The 27,991-nt window shown below is 33.3% G+C and overlaps 1 protein-coding gene across 1 annotated transcript in view; it reads right to left on the reverse strand.

Annotated features, from left to right (window-relative positions):
* The window catches only part of LOC129000521 (neural-cadherin-like), a 58,867-nt gene that overhangs the window by 15,852 nt on the left and 15,024 nt on the right, over positions 1–27,991 (reverse strand). The window contains exons 2-19 of the mRNA XM_054427484.1: positions 27,267–27,410; positions 26,433–26,545; positions 23,448–23,612; positions 20,198–20,335; positions 18,010–18,196; positions 15,049–15,282; positions 11,414–11,586; positions 10,681–10,830; positions 10,095–10,252; positions 9,574–9,721; positions 8,652–8,798; positions 6,722–6,848; positions 5,227–5,435; positions 3,656–3,868; positions 3,354–3,470; positions 2,749–2,952; positions 1,143–1,295; positions 401–516 (exon numbers count right to left, since the gene is read on the reverse strand). Coding sequence (XP_054283459.1) covers positions 401–516; positions 1,143–1,295; positions 2,749–2,952; positions 3,354–3,470; positions 3,656–3,868; positions 5,227–5,435; positions 6,722–6,848; positions 8,652–8,798; positions 9,574–9,721; positions 10,095–10,252; positions 10,681–10,830; positions 11,414–11,586; positions 15,049–15,282; positions 18,010–18,196; positions 20,198–20,335; positions 23,448–23,612; positions 26,433–26,545; positions 27,267–27,410 — 2,896 coding nt within the window. The remainder of the gene's footprint in view (positions 1–400; positions 517–1,142; positions 1,296–2,748; positions 2,953–3,353; positions 3,471–3,655; positions 3,869–5,226; positions 5,436–6,721; positions 6,849–8,651; positions 8,799–9,573; positions 9,722–10,094; positions 10,253–10,680; positions 10,831–11,413; positions 11,587–15,048; positions 15,283–18,009; positions 18,197–20,197; positions 20,336–23,447; positions 23,613–26,432; positions 26,546–27,266; positions 27,411–27,991) is intronic.

The raw sequence follows: 27,991 nt of genomic DNA on the forward strand, positions 1-27,991 counted from the left end.
TATAATGAGTAAAAGCAAGAGAAACCAACAAAAGTTTGTTGAGAACTCGCGGAAGCTAAACTCGCCAAGTTTACACCAAACTTGTTGATTAAAGAGACAAATCCTTATCCATCTTGGAACTTTGACGGTTTGTTTTTCAAATTAAACCCCTAACAACAAAAATAAGCTGAATATTTAACTAGGTATTATTTTAATTAAAAGCAATCATATTGAAGCTTGTTTCTTGGATATAACCATAGTAAACACGTTTGTAATAATAAATATTTCATATAAATGTTCAAAGAAAGTTTTTCTTCACATAGTTTTGTTTACGATGGATTGTACGCTAGGCTTACTAGTATTTTCATTATGGTTACCATTAGATATCTAATCATAATGATCATGTATTGAGTTGTAATACCTAACAGTTGTTTTCAGCTGGGAGCATTTCCCTCCATTCAGACAAGGTTTGTTCTTGCAGCTGACAGGCACATTGTAGTCCCTTGCTCCACAAGTACATCTCGGAACTGTTGTTACCTAAATCATAAGTAAAAAAAATTGTATTTCTTCAATATCTGTGAGAAAAAGTAGAGAAATTGTTCCAGGGTGATAAAAATACAGCTAATATTGCCAGATTGTAGTTTAAAAGGTGATCAAATTGAATATAAGAAAACAATAAAGTATTAAAAATGTTTCATAAACATAGTCGGTATAATATATTTTTATATTAATTATATCCTATGGTGGATGCAGGAAGGAAATTTGTACAGATTTGTTATGGTATGTGGATAGTATTTAATTACTCATATAATGCACACAGTGCATGTTATTTTGTTTATTTCCCACCTTCAAACCCTATGACGCTAGGTTCTATGTTCTAGCCAAAAACTGTATCAAACATTACTTCAGGCTAGTCCTAGATACTTGTGACATTATCATATAAGTACAATCTATTTGTGATTGACGGTATTTTAACGCGGGACATTGGGCTTCGAAGCCTCACGCTCAGCCACTAGACCAGCTCGCGCCCCCGAGCGCATTAAAGTTGAGTGCGATACGAATAACCCCATGATTGTCTTTCAACTGTTGCGTACAATCCTTCCATGAATACCAATTTACATAAACTATTAGTGGTATGAAACCCAACTTCACCTCTGACCTACCTGAACTCCTACCAATGCTGTACGGTTGGCGTTGACTAGAGAAGGCTCGTGACTCACACTAAGTGTGTTTGTGCAGGAGTCAGGACATTGAGTCTCTGACAAACACCGGTCAACCCCCACCATTGTTATATTGATACCGACAGTCTCCTCTATCTGCAACAAGGTACTAGATCATCACCTACATGATCTACATCATCAAACACACTACATCACTACACCATAATACCCCCGCCGCAGCAAACCTGTAGACTAAGCGAATTTCTATTTGACTGATTGGCTTTACACTGAAACGTCTACTTATAAATATAACATTTATTCCCGATTTAAATAGAACTAGTTTAACAAGTACTTAGGTTTGCTGCATCAGGGAGGGTAAAACTGTTTTTTTTTTTTTAAATGTTAATAGTTAGTAAGAAATAAAAACATCTTCCAAGTGTGATCAAAATATGTTCATAAACAAGCAAACTACAACAGTTTACTTATTCTCCATAAGAATAACATGGGAATTTTAAATTAAAAATTTGTTGCAATTTTCTCCGTAACCATTAGGCGCATAATAACGCTTCAATATACTTAATTATTTGTTTTTATAAGATCTACAAAATGGTTTGGAAAGAAATTGCTAAATTTTATGATTTTGGGTAAAAAATCGGAAAACCCTATTTTTACCCCATAAAACCCCCCGTAAACCCCCGTTCGCATGATCCGATCATGCTGGATCGCAAACTTGTTCGAATACACGTAGGTTTACACGTTTGTACCAAATTTCATCAAAATCGGATCATTTTTGCTCGAGTTATCGTGCTGACGGACACAAACATATACGAAAAAAATCGGTCCCGCGTCCAGGCCTTACCATGAGTACTACGGTAATAGCTTATTCCCTATATGGGAAATTTGCTAAAAACTATACTTAAGCGTTTATATTAGAAATAATGTACTACAAACAAAGTTAGGATTCTTTTGTTGGAAATCATACATGATTTTGTATTCTAATTAATTATTTTTATTGAATGTAATACAGTAGCAGTTTTTATCGGGTATATTTATTGGCTTGTTAGAATTTTAATTTGTAATATTGCATACATTTTATCTAATTTATGGGTTAATTAGTTGTAGTAATACACACGCATGTTTGTATAGTTATAATACGTTAATGTGATATTATGTTTTTATTATGTTTTATTGATTATAGGTTTGTTTTATTTATCGGTAACTATTGTATAATTCTCTACTTTTATTTTTTGTGAGTTATTTTTACTTATTTGTTTTTTTTTTAGATTACTCAATAAATTTGGTGTATTCTATGTTTTTGTTTGAAATTTCTATAGAAGTACATTTTAAGTGTTGGATATGAAATAAGCACGTGGACAATTTTAACTAAAATTATATTCAAAATAAAACATCGGAATTAACCGTTTTGCAAGAAAGTGGTAAATCTCATGATTCTCCACATCTTGTAACATCATTCTCCGTTATATTTTTAAAAACCAGTTGCTTATCCTTGATACAGTTATTATTTTACTTTTGAAAACTTAAAGCGTATGGATACATACTTATAACATAATTTTTAGTACTCTTCTGCGCTATTTACAAGATCTCTCACCTGAACTCTATTGAGCAGAAGGACGGCTTGTAGTCTGACTGGACTGTAATATCTCGCACCGTGTGCTGAAAACCGCACATCTGTCATTGGAGGAGATCCTTTTACGGTCTGCACACTGAAGATATCGACTTGCCGCACCTCCAGCCTTAGGTGGTCAGCGAGCTTCTCACGGAGCCGGCTGGCTTTGCTACCACCTTGAGAAACCTAGGAGGAACACTAGTTTTAAATCTTTATTGAATTTAGGTTAAGTAAAGGGGAAGTATAAAAACAACTTTAGAGTCATGAGAAGAATGTGGAAGATCGAAAATACATTATACTCAAAAGTAGTATGGCAAACTATGTTTTTGCTTTCACTTGCAAATTTAGTACTCAATATGTTTAGCCAATGCACTTTATTCTGAAAAAGAAAACTCCATAATTATTATTTGTTCCAAGCACTTTAGGAGATATGTTGCATGTTTGCATGTTGAGATGTCTGCATTCAACATTTTTAAGTAATCGCTTTAGGGACTAATTCAAGTTGTTCCGCCTAAACACGCAAAGATAACATGTTTTCATTTATGCTTCAGTTACATCACTATCAACATTTGTATTACTAGACTCACATTGTGATCTTCCGCAATAAACTGTTCATCTGTTAGGCCAGTGATCATTAGAGAGGCAGACTTGAGCACGGCTTGATGTGGTAGTTCCTTCACTGTCACCGTTACGTTGCAAAATACCTAAAACCAAGCAAATAAGTTACTTTAAGAACAATACTACTACTATCATGAATATCACATGATTTTTTATAGCTACCATAAAAATTCAAACTGATCTTCCGTGACAATAAATTTACTAAGAATGCTCATGTTTATGTTTATACAGAGCTGCAACTTACTATGCATGATAACTAAGGATGGTTTACCTCTGTCCTGGTATGTCTCCGGTCGTACACCTTGAATCTTAGAATGTACCGTCCGTCAGGAGTGCCTTGTCGGATGGTGATCATGCCAGTGTCTTCATTGAGGCGAAACCTGACGTGTTCACTTGAGTCCCAGTAGAACATCTTGTCCGGAATGTCCCAGTCGTCCAGATCCTCCACGTGGACCCGTCCTATCGCTGTGTCAGGTATCTGTCCCTACACACTAATCTGGGTGAGAACTTTCCGGACTGTCCCAGTACAAGACAACTTAAACTGTGGGTGTCTATTTTAGTGTCTAACAGACTACTTATTGACTAGGTAATGTTTAGAGAAATATTTCTATGGTTAATATCATAGTGCCTTGTATTCTATTGATTCGTCCTAAGCCTGGATATATTTTTTTGTCCTGAAAAATAAAATAAAAAAGCCTGGAGAAAATAATCAACATCTTTGTAATGAGTACCTGTCTTAAAGGGTGGGTTTGTTCTTAGGTTTAAAAAAGTATATATGTTGGATGGGTCTGAAGTTTCTTGAATTTTCGTAAAGAGATATTTAGTCAAAAATCTAAGTAATATATCTAATTATATATTATTTCCAGTAGTGTCCTCGCAGATATAATGGCTCAGTCCTAATGCTGTAATTAAATTTATGTTATATTAATAACTGGACAAATTAGCGTAATTTGGTTAAATTTGTAGTTACAACGACTACAATATTTGCAATAATTAAATTAATAATGATAATTAAATTAGCAATAATAATGAATTAATTTAAATCTATGATTAAATGTGTAATAAGTTATTGTATTTATGGCAAAATAGTTCATTTTAAAGATAGGTCTTATAAAAAATCTTTCTTATTCCAAATGAAAGAACCTACAATCTATACATTTAAAGTATCTCGCACCCAGTAGGAATTATTCAAAAGATTAAGTATTGAATTCAAAATGTTCAAGAAGATTGTGTTAAAACTTTCCCTAAAGAGAATAGAAGCAAATTGGGCAGTTTTCGTGGTTGGGATACTTGGAATCTTATTTACTTAGAGACAATTGGAATTCATGACGGCAAACAAAGTTTCGCGGATCAGAATCACGTTTCAGACAACTTATTCCGAACGGAGGAGTTTGAGTTTGTAAACTGCTGTCATTCTCTGAAAATATACAATAGATTTAAACCCAAGCCTTGAAAATGTTTCCTTTTAAATAGGACGAGACATTTTATGCGTTGACTAATTGTTATATATGTACTTTTCTTCTATAATAAGTTCATCAAGAAGTTCATAAGTTCAGTCAAGACGCTTGCGAAATGTCATGAGAAAAGCTATAACAAATAGACGATAAACGATACACTACGACCAAATAAACGATAGCTTTAAAAACGAATGTGGAACTATTTTTCATACAAATTTCAGTCATTATTTTTATAAACTTTGAGCAATTTTTAGTAGATTTTTGTGTAAACAAGTTTTAAAGTTGATCAAATTGAAAGATTGGTAGATAATTTTATTTTTTCCTCTACATATTTCCCAACTGATTAAAAGCCCTCAGTACTGTAAGCTTGAAATATGTTACAAACCATGTAGTTGTAGACGAAGATGTGTTTTCTTCCCCCGAACATAGGGTTGTCGTTGACATCTCCTACAATGACAGTCAGGGTGCTTGTTCCGGTCATCTGAGGTCTACCAGAGTCACGGATCACGATGGGGACGAGGTACTCCTTGCGTTCTTCTCTGTCCAGAGCGCGAGTGGACCAAACAACCCCAGTCCCATTGCCGCCGGCTCCTCCTGACAATTGGTTAACTGTTAGTGCATTATTGTTATACGTTAGACATTGGCTTTGTTGGGATATTAGAATATGATATGGTTGTTATTGTTGTTTGTTACGATATCTTTTAAGACTTTTTTATAATGATGTTTTGGCAGGATAACATATAGTTGAAATATTGCATAAAAAACTAATATAGTAAGATTGCATGCTTACAAATATAGTAAGCATGATCATTAGACGTGAGGTACAGTTAAAACCCAGTGTAAAGTAACTATACAAAAAATTACTAATTTCATTATTTAATTTTTCGTTACAATATAAGAAGAAGAAAAACCCTGTTTAAATGCAACTCGGATCGTGACAAAATCTCTCTCCTGAAAGACAGATTTCAGTTTTTAACAGAGTTGATTATAAATGCATTTTCTTGAGTCAAGATCCGCTTGATATCATCTGTTGTCTTTGTTTAATCAATTTTCTTGAGATAATTTAAAGCAAACAAGTAGTGGTGTGCCACGAAGCAATTTCAAATATTCATTTTGAATCTAGCTCGTGTATTTTTTTTTTTATACGTGAGAAAAGGATAATTGAAAAGGCTATTTTAATTTTCCCAATAGTCTCTTTGTTCAAAATTTAATGAATATCTTAAAGTTGTTGTATAGGTTTCTTCTAATCATGCGCTTATTTTTATATGGTGATATTGATTGGAATTTCTGTTTTATAAGAAACACAAAGTAAAAAGACATTTGAAAGACACATTCCTATGTTTATAAAACAATGGCTCTTTGAAACATGCCCTATGTAAATTTAAGTTCTTTCGTACTATGTTGCAAGACATTAAAGATTTAAATTTTTCATGCACACAAAAATAATGTCTGAATTGGAACTTTTAACTGATTTTACAGTTGTGTTTGAGTTATGATATTTTTCATTGACTGAAAAACAACCGTTTTTTTATAATTTGATCAACATATAACAAACGTTAAACAATAGTGTAAAATGAAAATGAAATTATTTATTAATTGCTCTCATAAATATGATAACCAAAGTTGCCTTGGGCTACAGAATTAATATTTTTTTATCAGACATTTCGCCGAAATTTAATGTTGTTCAAGAACAAATATAAATGTAAAATTATATTGAATCCTATTGGCCTACACATTTTTATAGAACTTCAAAGGAAAATAGATTATTAAATGATGTCCATAATCACTGAAATATAAAACAAAAACTACAGAATTTAAGTTGTTGTTAACAAAAATCTAATCACTTTTATTTCTTGCCTAACATATTGTCTGACACATACTTGGAATGTTCTCTACTTTAAAGGAGGCCTTGAGGACATCGTCTGCCACAGGATCAATGGAAAAGACAAAAGGAGGACCATTGCCTCTCGTAGCGTCGTCTGCATCCTGAGCCACCAGCTCCACTACCTAGGGAGGAATAACATTGATAATCTTTATCTAAGAAATATAATATTAATGATTAGTAACATGAAAAAAACACTCATCAATATTTACCAAATGTCGAAGCTTTAAATCTATTGTCAAAACATACGTGGTTAAAATAATATAACAATTGTCACGAAATGACAAAATAAACGTAGAAGTGCACTCAATGTGAGCACCCCTTAATTTTGAAAATTCATAAACAACTCATAACATTTACAGGTTAAGTATGAATATCAGCAGTCTGACTTTGATTGTTTAATGCGTAGCATCATAGACTATTGAATACTGAAGTTGTAGTAATAGTCAAAGGTAGTATCAGAAACTGGATATTGAATATTAGCCTAATGGATTAGGTCTTTGGGTTACCTTGTATACAAAATGCCCTTTACATGGTTGAAAATACATTTGTTATATGTGTAGTTAGTTCATTTTTCAAATACCAAATATTTTATTAATGAGCTTTTAGGACCTATTGATTTTGCTAACATATTAAGTAAATAAAAATTTTCAATGAATTCTAATACAATTTATACTTAAATATAATAAATGATATGTAGTGGTAAGTGATTTGAAAAATGCTGTACAGAATATTTTCTTCTTAATGTATACACAGTATTACATATTGAGAGAAAGCTTGGCTAATAGAGTAAATGGCCTTTGTCTAAGAGGTTCCGGGGTTTATTTCATGCTGAGCACCAATAGATTTTAGCTATGTTATAGTTAGTATGTTAATGGATACTCGATTTTGGGCTAGAACCTATCACCTTACGATTTAAATGTGTAATATAGAAACTGTATGTATACACATTACTAACAACACCTTTAACTAAATACAATAAGGCCTATAGTTGAAAGTTGTTGCTAGTAAATGACTATCGATATTTTCGTCATTACAATAAATCACCAACTTTTTTAAAATATTGACCTTAAAAGACAAGCCCAACAACTAGCCTGATTGACCTAGAGACAAATGGACACCAGACGCCAAACAAGAAAGAATGCCTTGAATGCGATTTATTGACTGTCACTATCAAGAGGGCTTTTTGGTCGTAAATTCCTAAGTAAGCTTTTGTAAAAACTGTTTTGGTATTTTATTCTGTTTTTACTTGCCTTTTACAATGGTAAAACGTTCAAATATGTAACTGTTTCACTATTATGCCGTAATTATTACTACGAAATCCTTACTTATTGTATAAAAAATATATATTGTTACAATTAAGCAGTCTTAAATTATATTAATTGATTCAAATTATTTTTTTTATTTAACAAAGCTTAACGTTAATAGTTTTAACCTGAATTTTACTATAAAATACACAAAACAGTAGTATTGTAATCTGGTATCTTACTAAATCTTCTGCAGCAACAACAACTACCAAAGTGCTCATGGTACCAAGTATGACCACTACTCGTGATTGCAAGCTAGTGGTACTAAATTTCTGCACCAGGACTATATTTTGTTTATCAGTGAAACTTTTTGGTTCAGTAAAACCTTGGTTTAGAGCATCCAAATGTTAATCCAGCAAGACTTTCAAAAGGGGAAAAGGGGTTTCCCTTGTTTAATGTTTATCTTCAATTTAAACTAGATAAAAAATAATGCTTACCTTAATCTTGTTTAGTTCAAGACAAAGAAAGAAAAGATATTCTAATACCCTTTATTTAATTTCTATACGACAAAACAGACTCTTCAGATTAGTGTACCATTCTGTATAACCACTAAGTATGTCCTTTTGTTAGGTATATTATTAATGTGGATTGGTTAATCATTATGATAATTGCTATCTTTACCTTACTGCTGGGCTCCCCCTCCATGATGACTGGTCTGTACTGGTGAGCTAACACTGGGGCGTTATCATTGACATCTGACACCAGGACAGTCATGGCTGCTGTGGAGGTCCGAGCTGGGCTACCTTCGTCAGCAGCCAGAATACGTAGCTGTGACAGATGTACAGTTATATTGAAAAAATGAAGGTGTTAGTCTATGGTATATTAAAAATAACTATTACCATTGACTTTTCTAGTATAAATAAGCTATTCATATTTTGTTCTACTGCAGCAAAACAAACGTTTTCAATTCGTACATAGCGGGTCTTATGTAGCTCTTTTATTCCTAGGGAGTAAAAATCTGCTGTTGTAAAAACAAAAAATTATTGTAAGAAATCGATTACACCAACACAATCATGATAGAAGTAATTATTTTATCCAAACACTTACTAAACACCTGTTTGTTTTAATTAGCAAAAATGGAAACAAGCTGGAAGTCATTTTGAGGAAATGAGATATGTTTGGGGAATCTTGAGCTCGAGTTGAAAAGTGTTACTAGTACTGAAATATGCTATTACCTTTCTGAGTTAGTCAGTTTTATTTTAAATTTTTAAATGTCTTATACTTTCAGGAGCAATAATATTTTACCAATTAAAAACATCTCTCTTTGGAAATAAATTGTTTAAGCAATTTATCTGTATCTTAACAAGAAATTGTATTTTAGGAAAAGGGCTTACCCACTTTTACGAATTCACCTCACTAAACATTTAAACACCGTACCTACAGCTATTTTTGGTGTGATTCAACATTTCGCACAATACCTTGAGTTCAGATTCTTAAATACATGTTTACTAAAATAATTCCGTAAAAAAACAGGGTCCTCTCTAAAAAAAAACAAACAAACAAACTATGTACACTTATGGTCATGCTTCTGATTCAAACTTACTGTAAAGTTAGTCTTCTCTTCTCTGTCCAAGGTTCTTTGTATATAAACTGTTCCATCCTGGCTGATGCGGAAGTTTCGTTTCCTGTCAGTCGCTCGGTCTATGTTGTATACTACCTTCCCATTGCTCCCCTGGTCCGGATCCTTAGCTCTGGCAAAACAAATTTATTTGTCAACTCTCATATAGCTTATATGTATACATATTATCGATCCTTAAAATTATCACACCCCTCATGTAATAAACGGTTCTAATCTATATACATTCAAAGTTGTACAAATTTTTCGATTAAACAAAGTTGAGAGGCTTCGTCTAAGTATTCATATTACCTCCACCTCTAGTTACCCAAAGTAAGTCCACAATTTACCAATTTGAAGGGCCTTGCCGAAAAATCGATTTCTTTCGAGTCTTCGTTTTAAATTCTGCCATAAATATACGAAGCCATTTTGCGAAGCTGCCATCTACTGACGACAGATGAGGGTTACTATCTATATGTGAGTCTTAGTAATAAGTAGAACTTATTTACCTAAAGACCTCGAGAGGACTGCCAACCTCGGCATCCTCGTCAATGGCGACCTCAATATGGCTTCTCTCAAATTGTGGATAATTGTCGTTGATGTCCTTGAGCTTGACGACCACCCACGAGTACGCCGTGTGAAGCTTGTCCGCCTCTCCTTTCACACCCTGTATCATTAAGGACATCAATAGAACATTTATTTCAAAATATTGTGTCATTAGTTATAATATAAGAATACTTTAAACACACTTTTCGTTATTCAATTCGAAACAAATTATAAACCTGGCTAAGACATTCAACATGTATAGTTCAAAATGTTTGTTTCATAATTAAATCATATTATGTTGTATTCAGTGCGCTCTAAACAAGTCAAACTGGGATTTGCACTCGTTTCCCCCTTTGTGAAGAGCAGAAGTTCAAGCCTTTGCTAAGTGATACTCGAGCACAAAGAACGCTTAACATAGTCCAACGGGATGGAAGTAACACGTCGTTGGATCTTTTTTGTCTAAATTATAAAATATAGCTCTTTATTAAACATTGTTTACCATTAGGTATAACAAAAAAAATTTTTAAAGAAAAATAAACAAAGTATTACCTGATCGTTGACCTGTATTCTGAATCTAAACCCGTTTTTGTGAAGTGTATCTTCATAGTCCAAAGGTTGGGTTACAAGTAATGACCCGGTACCGTCTGGGTTTCGAACCATAGAAAACTTGTCCGCACCAAAACCACTGTTTTCTATAACCTGTTAAACAAGCAGTTATTAGCGTTGCTTCAAATTGAATCATATAGATTAAACTTGTACGTAAGCTTCTAAATTGGGGTAGATTTTAGGCTATAATCTAAATAATAGTTTCCAGTCAGAAACAATAAACATATTATTGTTATTGCACCCAAGACACCTTTTGTGGCATGTTATGATAAGTTAACTGTTTATTGCATTACAAACTCAGTGATACAAATGCTGGCAGACAATTCTTAATGTTTTAATGTTGATAACATATCAAACAATTTCCCAAACCACATTTCCTTTACTATATTTCTGTAACCTATTTTCTTCTTAAAAAGCTTTATAAAACGGAATTTCATTCCATACTTGCGATGCGGTACTTAAGGTAGTTAATTCATTCACAAGAGCCAAAAATAGCCATCTAGTCCCAAAAAAGATTTTCATTAAACATTTTAATTACATAAAAGTGGTAAATCTGTAGCATTTAGTGTGATTGTTTTAAAGGTTTATAAGGCAACTACAGTATCAGAAATAGTAATAAATATTCCCGACGGTAGTTTTACAAATATTAACCATATTTAGACTTTTCAGTTTTTACCTTGTAGTGGAAGTCGTTCTGTTCGTCCTCGTCCAGTACAGTAACGGTAAGGATGGGCTCAGAAGGCAGTGTTGTTCCGTTGGTTTCCAGGACCTCCGTCACCCACTCATCCTTGGTGAACTGGGGTGGTCGGTCGTTAACATCAGTCACACGAATAGAGGCAGTTCCCGTCCCTGGATATAGCTTCAAATTAGTTGAGACACAAAAAATGTCAAACACATTATTTTGAAACGAGTTTTTTGTAAAACCTGGTAGTTATAACCACATATATACCTATTGTAATGATTTTAGGACTGTTATAACTACTTGCTATGATAATATTACCTATCGAAAATACGTCGCTTTTCATCTAGTACTCCATGAAATCTCTGAATGCATTGGAAATTTGTAACCTATATGGTCAATATTTTTAGTTTAAAATATGCTTAATAACTAGGGTGGTATCAAAGAGTTGTGTATATGTAATCTAAAGTGTAAGTTTCTCTTCAATAATTATTATCAGTTTCTGATGGTGTTATGGTGGATATTATACAGGGTTAGTAAAAAGTATGGAGACCCCCTATTATTTTTTTAACGGCCCATACTAGAAAAAGTAAACTCGGCACACCTTTATGACATGTTATGAAGTACTTTTTGGGCATAACCGTCACTTGGTGTACATCCCCAAAATGGGGGATTTTGGGGTAAACTCAAAAAATTCAAATACAAAGACCCATCCAGTGACCCCTCATTTTGAAGGTCCTGGTAAAAGAAAACCAACAACGCAAACTAGAGGTCTTTATCTCAATCCAGTAAAAAATGGCAGCCAATTGAAATTCTCAGAAGTTCAATTTACCTTACAGCTTTCCAAGTCTGGAGACCTGCTATAAATTTTGTAGTGGCTAACACTAGGAAAACTAAACTCTACACACCTTTTTGGCATGTTATGAAGTACTTTTTAAGCCTAATAGCCACTTGCTTTCCAAACCCAAAATGAGGGGGTTTTGGGGGAAACTCAAAAGTTTTAAATGATAAGCCCCATCAAGTCAACCCTCATTTTGAAGGTCCTTGTAAACGAAAACTAACAACGCAAACGAGAGGTTTCTATCTCAATGCAGTACAAAATGAAAGCTGATTTAAATCTTTAGAAATTGGAAATAACTTGCAATTTTATATTCAATTGGCTGCCATATTTTACTGTGTTAAGATAGAGACCTATAGTTTGCGTTGTTACTTTTCTTTTAATATGACCTTCAAAATGAGGGGTCACTCGATGGGGCTTATCATTTAACATTTTTGAGTTTCCACCAAAATCCCCCATTTTGGGTTTGGGAACTTATGAGAATTTCAATTGGCTGCCATTTTTTACTGGATAGAGATAAAGACCTCTAGTTTTCTTTAACCAGGACCTTTAAAATAAGGGGTCACTCGATGGGTCTTTGTATTTGAAATTTTTTAGTTTCATTTTTTTAGTTAGTTTTTTTGGGGATGAACGCCAAGTGGCGGCTATGCCCAAAAAGTACTTCATAACATGCCATAATGGTGTGCCGAGTTTAGTTTTTCTAGTATGGGCCGTTAAAAATATAACAGGGGGTCTCCACACTTTTTACTAACCCTGTATATATGGTGTTGTAATAAAACAACACCTGGTGAAATAACAATATCTTTTCGCTTTAAATTTTATCATGTCAAAATATGACACGTTATATGCAAACAGAAATAATATAAAATGTCAGGCTAGTAATATTAGAATGACACAGACGTCTACAATATAAAGAGCCATGTCAAAATGAAGGGCTACTGAGTCCACTCATTACTAGCTTTGTCAGCCTTTTGTATTCTCTCTAGTGTTCATTAAAGAGTATTGCGATATGGGTGACTTGTCAAAGAACTTATTACGGATATATTTATATGTTTAGTTTAAAGAAAGTGTTGACAAACTGTTGATGTATTTATATAATTCGTTCATAGTAAGTCTTTTGAAGGTGGTTTTATACTTGGTGCTTTTTCTTCACAAAATTAGAATTTATTTTCTTTTGCTTTTTCATCCGAAATGAAACTGCATTTCTAGTTGGTGTGATATGGACGCATATTTATGCCACACTCAACACTACATATTATACTTAGTATTTAAAGGTGGTTTTATTGTATATAGTTGTTTATTGTGTTTAATTTATTAGACTATGATATCCTACAACGCTAAGGCTTTCTATTAAGCCAAGACATTTAATAATGTTACAACGTAGCAGTACGATATACTGTACCTAAAATGGTTTATAACCAGTTTAGATCAAAACTGGATGTGATATTTGTGGTAAAAGGTATGAGAAATAAATAGGCCTATAGTGTGCATTAAACAATATAAGCAACAAATTTATTTTTTTGGAACGAAGGAGGGTCTTTGTTTGCTGATTGACTGTCTTATTTATTTAATTTAAGGATTTTTTTATTAGCGTTTGAATACTGTACTGTTGTTCTTTGGGTAATTTTTGCAGTTTTTTCAGCCTTAGCTGGAGTTTATGTACTATTCTCGTAATGTTTTGACAACCTCTCTCCTAAGTCGGGTTTAGATTCCACAACCTCTTTGAAACAGTGTTCATCATTAATCACAATGGAAAATGCCCGCGACACCTATATAATCTGTCGTTAATATAATGGATATACTACAGGGTGAATAACAAGTCAAGACCCCCCCCCCTCTAATATTTTTCCAAGTAAATATACAGAGATATCCTTTTGGTAGTCGTGCAAACTTAGCAGGAAGTTTCATTTTATGATTTTGAAATTATTGAGTGTTCCCCCAAAAGGGGGGATTTGGGGGGCAGCTCAAATATTTGAAATGTAAACCCCCTTCAAGTGACACCTCATTTCAAGGTGTTTAAAAAAAAAACTTACATAATGGTGAAAACTAGAGGTCGCTATATCTTCTCTATCCAAAATGGTAGCCCGTAAAATGTCGTGGAAAATCAATGTTAAAATTGGTTCGTAATGGTAATATTGGTTACCATTTTGGATAGAGAGGAGATAGAAAAACTCTAGTTTTCACCATTCTTTAAATTTTGTAAACACTTCAAAACGAAGTGTCACTAAATGGGGGTTTACATTTAAAATTTTTGAGTGTCCCACCAAAAGGGGGGATTTGGGGGGAAACTAAAAAGTTTTCAATGTAAACCTCCATCAAGTGACACCTTATTTTGAAGTGTTTACAAAAACTTAAAGATTGGTGAAATCCAGAGTTTGCTATCTCTTCTCTATCCAAAATGGTAGCCAATATTACCATTACCAACCAATTTTACCATTTTGGGATAGAGTTTACCTTCGATTCGACCTCTAGTTTTCACCATTCTGTAAGTTTTTGCAAACCCTTCAAAATGAGGTGTCACTTAAAGGGGGTTTACATTTAAAATATTTGAGTTGCCCCCAAATCCCCCCTTTTGGGGGGACACTCAATAATTTCAAAATCATAAAATGAAACTTCCTGCTAAAGATTGCATGACCACCAAAAGGATATCTCTGTGTATTTACTTGGAAAAATCTTAGAGGGGGGGGGGGGGGTCTTGACTTTTTATTTACACTGTATGCAACCTGATCAATCATAAGGTATATATGTTTTACGGGAAAGCTTGACTGGCACTCATAGTTCGTAACAGACTCACCTTTTTTCCCGCCACCGTCCGAGGCCACCACCTGTACCGCGTAGTCCGGCGTCCTCTCTCGGTCCAGGCAGCACACCGCAGTCCTGATAGTCCCGGTGTCTGCCTCGATGTCGAAGATGGGAGCTCCCGTCTCCTCCTCTATCACGTTCTTCTCTATAGAGTATCTCAGCTTGGCGTTTGTACCTTCCATGGGGTCGTCGTGGTCTATGGCAGTCATAGTCATCACAACTGCACCTGCAAATCCATCATTAACGAGTTTGTAAGATATATGACCATAGTACATCGGAACTATTTGAACTAAGGTTTTACAAAAATTTTGAAGTTTTTATGTTTTAAATAGCTTTAATAAATTGTACAAACAGTTTATACTGATATGTCTAACCTTTTATCAATAAAAAAACCCTTATTATTGTTTTTATAACGAACGCTTGCTGTAGATTTGAGTATAATTAAAGAAACTGATCTGGAAACCGTTGTAATATTTTATCAATATTATTATTGTTTCTAGATTGAAATGCAAAATCTTTAGTGTTCACCAAATATTTCGATAAAAGTTATCGACAAAAAGGATTTAAAATAAATGTTAATAATAATGTAGTTTAGACGGTATTTTGTATCTACAGGGTGAGTTTTAATTGTCCCCCCCCCAACTTTTTTCTACATTTTTTCAAATATCAATCCCAGACCACTTCCAAACATTGTTGGGTAGTAAGTACTTCATTTTGACAAGGTGGCCATTTCCGGCCGCCATCTTGGATCCGCCATATTGGATGCAAAATTTTTTTTTCAAAAGTAAAGGTGGGGTTGTGACCCATTATTTCGAACTAAATTTTTACCCTGATTACAATGCCGCAAACCGTTTAAAAAAATCTTGATTCATTCTAAAGTTATGAGGGCTTTTTAAAACTTTATTTTTAGCCCATTTTAACATTGTGCATTTACAAACTAAGACCATAATCTCAAAATAGTGCTAGATAAAGATGATTATACACTACCAGTAATTGTCGACCTATTTTCACTTGGTTATGACTGATGTATTTTTTTCGGCCGCCATCTTGGATCCGCCATTTTGAAATGTGATAAATTATTTTAAATATGAAGGAGGCGTTGTGACCCATCATTTCGAACTACTTTTTTAAGCTGAACTTAATTCCATGATCCGTTTTTCATTTTCATTTTTTGATTTTGAAATATTGACATTTTTAACAAAAAAATTTCAATATTTCATAAATAAAACTTGATAACAAAAAATGGGTTGCGGCATTGTCTTCAGCTTAAAAAAGTAGTTCGAAATGATGGGTCACAACACCCCCTTCATATTTAAAATAATTTATCACATTTCAAAATGGCGGATCCAAGATGGCGGCCGGAAAAAATACATCAGTCATAACCAAGTGAAAATAGGTCGACAATTACTGGTAGTGTATACTTATCTTTATCTAGCACTATTTTGAGATTATGGTCTTAGTTTGTAAATGCACAATGTTAAAATGGGCTAAAAATAAAGTTTTTAAAAGCCCTCATAACTTTAGAACGAATCAAGATTTTTTTAAACGGTTTGCGGCATTGTAATCAGGGTAAAAATTTAGTTCGAAATAATGGGTCACAACCCCACCTTTACATTTGAAAAAAAAATTTTGCATCCAATATGGCGGATCCAAGATGGCGGCCGGAAATGGCCACCTTGTCAAAATGAAGTACTTACTACCCAACAATGTTTGGAAGTGGTCTGGGATTGATATTTGAAAAAATGTAGAAAAAAGTTGGGGGGGGGGACAATTAAAACTCACCCTGTATACAAAAATCCACTTTTTTGTTCCTTTTTTAGCAACGTTTATGATGTTGTTTTTATGGTACAGCAAATCGAATCGGTGTAATATAAATTATGCACAACTATCAAGGATAAATTTCTTGTTTTAAATAAGTTATGTTTAAATTTTATTCACAATCGTACTTTAACACTTGCATTGGGCATATGTTAATAATTTTTAAATTAAAACGATTGTTATGTGATTGATACGTTGGGTGGATTCAACTTCAACTTTAGTAACTTTCACTGATGTTGTCACGCAAGTTAAAGACACTAATGCTTAACTTTTACGCTGAGTTGCTTCTTTATTTCATTAAATCGTGTTACACCTGGAGTGGTATTTAGATCTACAAACGTTAGACATTGAAAGCAGAACTACTATTTTGATTTTACTATAACTAGTGGTATTATTATAGTTTTAGTAATAATTTTTTAGTTAATTTTGCAAACTCAACATTTGTGTATTAGTAAAATAGTATTTGTAACTAATAGGTGTAATTATATTATAGTAATTAATTGTTGCCAAGTGTCCAACATGAGCATGAGAATTTTATGAACGCGCAGTAATAATAGTTTCTTGATAAAAAAACGGTTTTGTTCCAGTATGTACTTGTAAATAAGTATGCATCACTCATGTTACGGTTCAGTTTGTTAATATTTAAACTAACCTATAGAAACAGCCGCATTGGTTAATACTGTGTGTTTAACATAGTTAACACAAGAATAGCTTATGTAGTTTACTCTTGCATTAGATTATCACACAATTCAATTAGTGGTTTGTTGCTTTGACCTAGTTATACATATTGATGAGCTTCATAAACACATTTGAGTATAATATGAGCACATCAGGTGTCTTTTGTGCTCACCCAAACCAGAAGATGATAGCAAAAGAGGAAGCGAATTATATTAGTTCGGATGTAATAGAAATTAGTGATGACAAGTTTGTTATTTTAGCTCATGAAACTCCAAATTTGGAATTGGTTTTAACGATTTTAGTTTCCAGATATTTCAGTTTGGATTCAAGTTACATGAAACAATATTATTAACATACTATATTTTGTTAATTAGAATAACCAATTTTGACCTGGGTCAATATGCATCTGTGTTTTATACTGATGATAAAGTACTAGATGCTTGGATAATAGGATTACCTGCTTCGCCGTTTTCAGTGATGTTGCCATAGCATATGCTGCTAGGAAATGCCGGTGCGTTATCATTGATGTCCTTCAAGTTGACTTGGACATCGGCGAAACCAACCAGACCCTCACCACCCTCGTCCTGAGCGAACACTGTGAACTTCCAGGCTGGTCTACCTCTGGGCTGATCCCTGTCCAGAGGCTGCAAATACATGGTTAAATATTTTAGTATATCACGGGAACTAGTTTTTTTAAGTTACATTTTATGTTTGTTTAAAATCACTCTCACAATCTTTATTAGTATAGAACTAGGAGCCCCATTCCAATGTTAAAACATTGAAATGAAGGTCTTATGTTTCGGAATTTAAGTCAATGTTCTATTCATTGACTGTGGTCATTAACAATTGTATGTTGTCAGATTCTTTTATGGGAACTTTTTGTATGCATATACGATTCCTAGTTCGGAAACATAAATTAAATATAAGTCGTGTCTTAGCCAACGTTATTGAAGACGTGCAGCCCGCCGTGAATTATAATGAAATCATAACTCCAGGGAGTGATATCATTTTCATAAGTCCAGAAATTTATGTTTGTAAAATAATTCCAAAATGAGAGAGGCTGGTACGTTAAGTTTCAATGTAACATGTATACTATTGAAATGTGCTTTTTTAAGATATTGTAAAATGTATATATGACGTGGGATACTAAATTATAAAAAAATACAAATAAACTATATACAGGTTAGCTTCCGGGTACTAATTACACTGAATAGTTTGTTTCACAATAGTGTGACATAAATAATGTCTTGTTATATTTAACATACACAAAAAAAGTATCCAAGAAAAAATATTTATACACTGATAATTGTGGTCTGCTGCGTAATTAAAAATTCTTTATGCGCAATCAAGAGAACAAAAACATTCCCATCTGTCCGGCTGCGAAGCTTTCGCTTTGAGATAATTCGTTTGCATTTTCTCATGATCCCTCTCACAACGACCTCGCAAAATTTGTAATTTGTCGAGGAAACATTACAAAGAAATGTAATAAATCTGTTCCAGGAAAATTTACATTGTGCTTTGTTAACATTTAAATTGTCAGTATAATAAGAATAATGAGTAAATTTTTGATTACACTAACATTTGGTTTAAGCTATATACATAAATTTAGTAGGCAATACAAATTTACACCTTTTATAAAAATTTTCAAATAAAGAACAATATTGTTCCATAGGTATCGCGGTGAGACGTGAATCCAGGACCGTTTTACTTTTTTATTTCTTAAAAAAGACTAAAACTCCACCTGATCACGTATAATGTGTCTGTTGCTACGACAACTTGAATGAAAAATGTACTGATTGATGATTGGTAGAAATTTGTAAACCTAATTTATTCACACGAGTTTGCGAACGATGTAATGGAAAAGAGGTTTTATGGGGTAAGATTGTGTACGGTATCTTATAAATAAATATATTCAGACACTCGAAAATAATATGCTTCTTTCCAATCATTTTGTAAGGCCTAAAAAACTAGTTCGTATACTACTATGTTTTATTGTTTGGCGGTTAAGGAGAAAACACTGGTAATTTAAATTACAGTGTTATGTTCATGTTAATCATTTTATTTCACAAACAAGAAAAGAGTTTTTATTTGCTTCCTTAAATACATTTTATAAAATTTGGCAGTATGAATTTTAAACTAAGCTATTAACATTTCACTAAGAAAACTCACTTTATTACATTCTCTGGAACAGCAAACTTAAGTACTCGTCAGATCTACTATTAAATTAGAAATAAATTATGTTATATACCTGCTATATAAATTGGAATAAATATAATCACTGCTGTTTAAAGTAATATTCAAGTGAAACTCCAAACAGGCAAATAGAAATTCGTCTATTCTTCATTTTCTTTACTAAAATATTTCGTGTCCTATATTTGTGCAACATTATCTCGGGTAAAAAATAAAATTTATCTTTCAGTTCCTTTAAATAACGCTTGATTCATTTCAACTAAACACATATACATATATATCAACCTTTTTGTAGCCCTCTGTTTGTTAGCTACAACACGTATAAATTCTTGTAAGAAATACAGGTAAACAAAACCGATTCCAATTCAAAAACTAATCACTTTCAAAATTAAAAGACTGTAACAGTTGAAATGATTGGCTATTCTACATGTATTCATCGTTATACTGTTAGTTACCTTTAACACAAATATCTCCCCAGACCGCTTGTCTATGGTGAACTTGCTGTTTGATGGGTTGTCAGGGTCAATACCTTGTCCTGTCAGAGAGTACACTATGTTCTGTGGTCTGTCTAGGTCGCCATCGGTTGCTACCACCTGTAAAATATAACAAAGGTGAGGCCAGATTCTTGTAATCCAATTTTACTTTTGTTTCTTTTTACAGATATAAAATGTTTATTCTGATTATTATGTGGCTTTGACATAGATATTGTATTCCTTTTTATATTATTAACTCTGTAAATAGTTTACTACCTTAGAGTTCAAAAGTTATTGTAACTTATGTTAATTTCCTTAAAAACCCAAAAAAATCAATTTTAGGAAAAACTTAGGTTTTGATTAAAGTTAATCGTTACGGTCCTTATAATTATTAACGAAATAGTGTTATCCCCCATTGCTGTAACAGTTACGGTTCAAAAGGTATTGCAACTTATGTGATTTTCCCTATAATAGATCATAGTTACACCCAACGCTTACCCATAATAAAGGTTGTTGACAAGCTTATGGGAGAAAGTTTCAAATTGGTGATACCGTTTATTTTTCTAAATGTTAACAGAAACTTGCAATCTTGAGTTAAATCACAAAGCCTACAATGATCTAAGTTGTATTGTATTATGTAATAAAGGTGATCCAATGTCAAAGTTAATAAACGTCACCTACGATTTGTAATTGAAGTTAATAAAACTTCTGTCAACATTGCTACCAATGTTATTGCAACAGATGGGTTGCAATTAAATTGCATCCCACGACCTCCGGCGATGTGGAACCTTTATTGTTCAGTAAAATGGCAAACAATCAAAACGTGATTATTTGTTTTGAAGTTTGTTTATTGAATCGTGAGATGGTATTGTATTGTAAAATATTAGTTCTTTTAGGTTGTACAAGTAATGTGTGACGCATATTACAAAATTGTGATTATTATAAAGAGTCGTCAAAACGGAACTACACATTTAAGATTTTTATTTACTATGTCAATAGAATAAATCCCAGTAATTATGTAGATATCAATCTGTCAATTGGTGACTTGATGGTTATCATTGTTTGTACACCGATTATCAATATAAATAAGATTAGTTAATATCTTTTATTTTAGTCATGGGTAAGAGGTATTTCTTCTAAAATTACAATGTATTATATGTTTCAATAAATATAAGGCGGGAGGAGGACAAATCAAACAATTAATTAGTAGATCTTAGGAATAATAAATAATTCTAAGAAGCTAGTTCTTTATGAGGGTGAGTGCATGAATAATATATTCAAATTTGTATAGTTCAACCCGTTAAACTTAATAAGCCAACCCCCTTTGATCAAAGGTAACACATCTAACATACCACTACACGTGTGTATGTTAGATTTATTATTTATTATTTTTATAATTTCCATAATTACTCGTGTTAATACTCCTATCTGACCTACTTATAATAATAATAATAATAATAATAATAATAATCTCTTTATTGCTTTTTGACAATTGTACATTGTATAGCAAACGTCAGTCAATACAAAAAATGCAACAAATAAGATAAAATATAACATGTAGCTGTGTAAACTAAGGTCGGATATTGGGTAGGTGTTTATTTATAAAATCTGTATATATATACTTTGTAAAAACAGTAAATGAATAAACTATTAATTAATGACAATAAATAAACTCCTATTAAAAGAAATAACAGTAATTATTTTAATAAACATTGACTAAAATCTAACTAAACCCCTGGGGAAGAAAATTTTGTGATCAATTCAACTCCAACGGTATTTAGTGAACTCATCCACCCCGTAGAACACAAGATTCGTCAACTCTCTCTTCAGTCTTGTTTTGAACAAATGAGAACTCTCCAGGCTTTTTAGTCTCTCAGGAAGAGCGTCAAGGAACCCGACACCTACATGGGAAGGGAGTTTCGCAAACGCAGCTGTGCGGTGTTGGACAGTGCGAAAATCGTCCCTTGCTCTAGTTCCATAGCTGTGGATAGCATTGCCTTGAATTGGTAAGTGTTGGAAACGGCAATAAACCACAGTCTCCAAAATGTAAAGGGAAGGTAGTGTCAAGATTCCAAGCTCCCTGAAAGCAAGCCTACACGTCTCTCTTTCATGTTGACTTAAATTTGCAATGAGTCTGATGGCTCTTTTCTGGAGTATAAACACCCTTTCAAAATCTCGATTGGAACAACCACCCCATAACCTAATTCCATAGGTAAGGTGGGGGTGAACAAGGCCATAATAGGCCATGATTAGAACTTGTTTTGTGCAGGTCTGTTTGAGATTCCTTAAGGCAAAAATACCTTTTGTGATTTTGGAGCAGAGGCTATCAATGTGATCTTGCCAGTTCAGCGCCTTATCCAGGTGCATCCCTAAGAACTTGATAGAATCAACCTCCTCTAGAGAGGTGTCATCTACCATTACTGTGGGTGTAGACTCATCGTCACGGTGACGAAGTGCAAAATGAATGTAACATGTTTTTGATTTGTTCGTGCTTAAATTTTCGGATTGGAACTTTTGAATGCAGGCGTTCAAGTTGATGAAGCTTTCAATTTCAAGGGTTTCTTGGGAATTTGATTCAAAATAGAGAGTCGTGTCATCTGCATACTGTATGATCTCCCCACTGTTCATTGAGGAGTGGATGTCATTGACATAAATCAGGAACAAAACTGGACCAAGGATTGATCCCTGCGGGACACCTTGGTAGACCCTTGAAGTCTTTGATTTACCATCCGACACCTGTACTTAGCTAATGTAAAGTGATAAGAAGTCTGAAATGCAATTTGTAGCTTGGTAATTGTTATTCTGTCAAAGTAGAGCAGGCGTGTACAATGTCGGGTGTTATTAAATTCCTCGCGAAGTTTTTGTTGATCTCTGACGGTTAGTAAATCAAGAGATAGTCGGTGATGTTCAACAGTACTTAATAAAGTAATGGTTTGAAATAATTACTGTGATGAATGGAAGTTACAAGTTTATATACCGGACCACTTCTAAGCAGTACTATTAAGTGTCAAAATGGATTAAGAACTAATAGATTTTTATTTCTTAAATATACATTTTGTTAAGCAAATATTCCGTAAATGCCTGTATTCCCTATATTTTTTGGATCAAATGTATTAATAAAGCACTGAAAGCCATGCAAAACCAAGTTTAAACCTTACTAAGAAGATGCTGACATAGATTGTCTGCAATAGTTAACCACTTTTGTTATACGTGTTACTTTTTGCGGACTTGCCTTAAGCACTCTCTTGGGCAGGTTTCGGTCATCTTCCTCGGTGATCTGTGTCTTGTAGGCGGGTCGCTCAAAAACCGGTGGGTTGTCATTGGAGTCTCTGACTTTTACTGCCACAGATGTGTAACTGGCACTCGTGTTGTGCGAAGCGACTATTCGCAGGTCATACTGTGGTGATGGAATTAAAATACATTTTACAAATACTGAAACATCGGTAGCATGTTTTTATTGAAACACTGAACTTTTCTATAGACAAGTCATTTGGGTTTCCCCGAGACATTTAGATAGTATTATATTAGGTTTACTACGAGAAAAGTTGCCTTTAACAGAAGTACATGGGGCGTCACATTCTGTAATCTTTTCGAGGGTTTTCGGTCATTTTATCTTAAGATTATTTGATTTTATGATTGGTATTAGTTTTTAGAATTTAAGAGTCTCAAATTGAATTTACAAGAAAAATAGTGTAAATATCTCTTATACCACAAGTGCGATTGTTATATTTTTTTTTTACTAGTCATATGTAACAATATATATAAATATATATTACTTCAAACTCCAACGGAGGTATTTGTTATTTATGTACCATTCAGACAAATTAACTTTTGTCTGCACAATGATAACTACATTACATTAGTAAATATTATTATAGCTCTCTACTATAGATACATTTTTCGTAAAAAAAATAAAATTGACCTTTCTACAACGTTATATCACTGAATATATACATAAATCTGCTTTGCAATGTTAATCCACTTTAAATGTGTAATGTATTTCCTAACATATTCTTGAACGTGAGTTGACAACTAACTGACTGATTCGTTCTTTTAAACATTTCCCTCACGTTTTATTTGGAGAAAACCAAATTGCTGAAACATTTCATGTTCAACACGTTTCCTTTGTTGTAAATACATAAGATAACATGGCAGACAGGTGACACCAAATCACTAAATTTCGTATTATTAATTTAAATTAAAATGTATGAAAATAAATTTATTAAAACATTGAAATTTAAACATACAGAATTGAAACCCTAAACAATATTTAAGTTGAAAATCTAATTTGGTATATAAATTTTAATTGAATTGAATTGAAAAATTCTTTATTGTTTTTTTCAAATACAACAGGTACAATACAATACATATTTATACACTAAGGTTGTACATAAGTATTACATTAGTATTACATGTTATTGTATTTATTCTAATATAAACTAAAAACACAATACTCTTCACAACATAAATCTAACTAATTATTTTATTAAATAACGAACAATAAAGCCCTGAGGTTACAGAACCTGTGCGGGAAACAAACATTTTTGGTAGTTGGAGCAACTCGTGGTTGAAAAGTCCAGCCCGTCACCATTACCATAGTATTTTTATTACAAAATTAAAACAATATATAAAACTAGGCTTCAAACAATAGCTTTAACACAGCAACCTATCACAACAAAACCTCATCTACCTATCTATTTGAAAACTGACCCTATACTGTCAATCTTCGTGATTACAGTACTATTTTGGAGTGTCCTGAACTTACAGCTTATTTGAACATATCGAGCATCCCTGACTTAATAAGTGCAAGATTATTAAAAATAACTATGATGTATTGTTAGACCAATGAGGTAAAAAATGTGTTTATACTATCTATTTCGAGCAAGTAGTTTCGTGTTAATTTGGTGAATACATTGACGTTTAAAGTTGATATTTAAAGTGGATATCATATTTTCATAGCCCAGTAGCTCTCATATAAAAAAAATACACAAATACTATTAGCTACCTACAATTTAGCTGCATTTAAATTTAAATTTATGAACACAACTGTAATAAAAGGTTGAAAATAAAACGTATAGAATTGAAAACCAAACAATATTTAAGTTGGAAATGTATTTTTTTTATATTTAAAGTGGATTCAATATTTTCATAGCCCAGTATACAACCCTACCTGCGATGCTACCACTTCGAAGGGCGCGGCCTGGAGTTAAAGGTGGCCGTGGTTGTACAGGGGATGCGGAATACTATCCCCCGGAAAACTACCCCCGCCCCCCCAGGTGAAACGTGACGTCACAAAATCTACTAACTAACCCATATGGAAGCCGTGTCCGCGACTGGAATACTACCCCCCCCCCCCCTAGACAAATCATGCTATGTAATTTAAATTTTAATTTTAGTAATTCCGTTAGATAATAGTAAAGGCATGTGGTGAATATAAAACAGATTTTCGAAATGTCACAGCAAGTTTGGTTGGTTAGATTAGGTTAGATTAGAACTGTTTGACAACTAAATTTGAGTGTCCGTGACTGGAAAACTGCCCCCCCCCCCGGTCTCTGACGTCAATATGACGTAGGAACCTGCTTGGTGGAGGGGGTAGTTTTCCGGGGGGCAGTCTTCCGGCGACCCGTTGTACACAGCCGTTTTAACGGGATACACGTTATGTGGATCTGATTATGGTTAATACAAATCTTGAGTAATTCTCTTAAAGTAAAATAAAAAACAAATTCTCATTGGGGAATGTGTTTGCTATGAATTCGTTCCATGCCGTACAAAAAATATATAATATTCAATATATAATTCGTTCTAGTAATAATTAGATTTGTCATCAATAGAGAGGTTTGAATATAAAATTTAATAGTTCTTTAATATTACGGAACTGGTATTAGCTTGCTTTGATTATTTAGAGATAGCTGGTATTTAGAGATAGGGTCGGATTTTAAATCATTAGATAATCTCGAGTTTACTTACCTTTGCCGTACACTGCAAAGTATTTTTGTAAAACTAAACTAAGTTCACTCTAGATACATGTTTTTACTGTATGCGATTAGTCTTTTGTGTTAGGAAACACCTTATACATGGCCTACATATGTCACTTAGTATTTAAAATTGGAATCCTCATGCTGAAAATGCCAGACCTTAGCCTTAAAAAATTTAGGATAATTTGACAATTTGTGGCTAAAATAGTAACAATATTGCAACAGTTAGTATGAGAAATTACCTGTTTCTTCGTCTCGTAGTCTATAGGACCCGCTACCCTCAACACGCCATCTTGGTCTATGTTGAACACTCCGGCTACGTTACCGCCTGTAATCTCGTATCGAATATTCGTCGCTGGAAACAAATACATTAGAATCCAACCTGGAATGTTTAGCAGTGAATATTTTAATTTAACCTTAGACTTTAACCATGTATGTTTTATCTATGCTTTAACCTTTAACGTTAGAAGAGCGGTTAACCTGGTTTCACAATGGTTTTTTAAGACACTAATTATAATCATGCTTTGTCAATCAAATAAATAAGATTTTGCATGCGTTGTATTAAGTATTATTCACATTTTTTTCGATTTATTGCTTAAAATTTGCAGTTTCACTTTATTTTGGTTTAATTACACAAATAATTACAACTTCATCACTTTGGACCAAACTGATTAATGATGCATGTTAAATCTACTTTTTATTTTTCGCTTAGTATAATAATGTTTTGACAATCAAATGCCTAGTAAAAATAATCATGTTTTAGCTATATACCGAAACTTATTATAGTATATACCCCTAAGCCAAACTTAATTCGAAAACTTATATTGGTAGCTTACGTCCAAGTTTCAACCCTTAATATTAATACTTGCATATTTATATTTTGGAGATGTTGAAGTTTTTTTCTTTTTTTTTACAAAGTCTAGTTGAATGGAGATTGTTATTTATTTCGTGCATTACATTAGATCCTTGTAGTACTAGTTTAAGATGAAACACCGTTCCAAGAGGACTATCCTACTATGCTTTACATGCTACAACATAACATTGTGTCTATTTTATGTTTAGTCCTGTTCGCTCACCATTATTCGCTGTAGCTGCAGTGACGGCCAGCACTGCTGTGTCGATCTCTTCATTCTCGTCCACCTCAGCCTCATACAGAGACTGTTCGAAGTAAGGCGAACTATCGTCCTTGTCTGACACTCCATTGCGCAAAAACTTGCTCACTGTAACAAACACAATGACAGTCAGCTTACAGTGCTAGCAGTAAACTTAATCTAATGTTGATTACAGGTGTTTGTTAAGTGCAAAAACGATTACTTGATTTGGAAGCAGTTTTTATAGACCAACCAAGTAATAGAAAGGTATGTTTCGACGATTTGATACCAAAAAATAAAAATGGCTGTAAACTAAAATTGACGACATTTTTTTGAAAATGACTACTTGGTAGTCGTAAACAGTCAACAGAAGTTTGACTGTGGAATTCTGGACGCCAAGGTACGCAACCAGCTATAATTGAATACCAATTCCGAAAGGCTTCCACATAAATACAAATTATTACCTAAACAAAAATGTTAAAAATATAATTATAGTGCATAATGGCTCATAACACACCATTTACAAATTTTCGCATTACAACCATAACAGAGGAACTTTTACAATGTACCTAATACAAAATTATTTTGTCAAGGATAATATTTATTTTCATCCAGTTGTAGGGGTAATATATCACAGCTGACAAGACCGGCCATAAAGTTAGAATGTACACGGTCCAATAAGTCCAACACTGTACTATTGCACTGCAACA

The sequence above is a fragment of the Macrosteles quadrilineatus genome, unplaced genomic scaffold, assembly GCF_028750875.1.
Source record: "Macrosteles quadrilineatus isolate MER2022 unplaced genomic scaffold, UCM_ALF_1.0 Scaffold_8__2_contigs__length_117827958, whole genome shotgun sequence".
Taxonomy (NCBI): Eukaryota; Metazoa; Arthropoda; class Insecta; order Hemiptera; family Cicadellidae; genus Macrosteles; species Macrosteles quadrilineatus.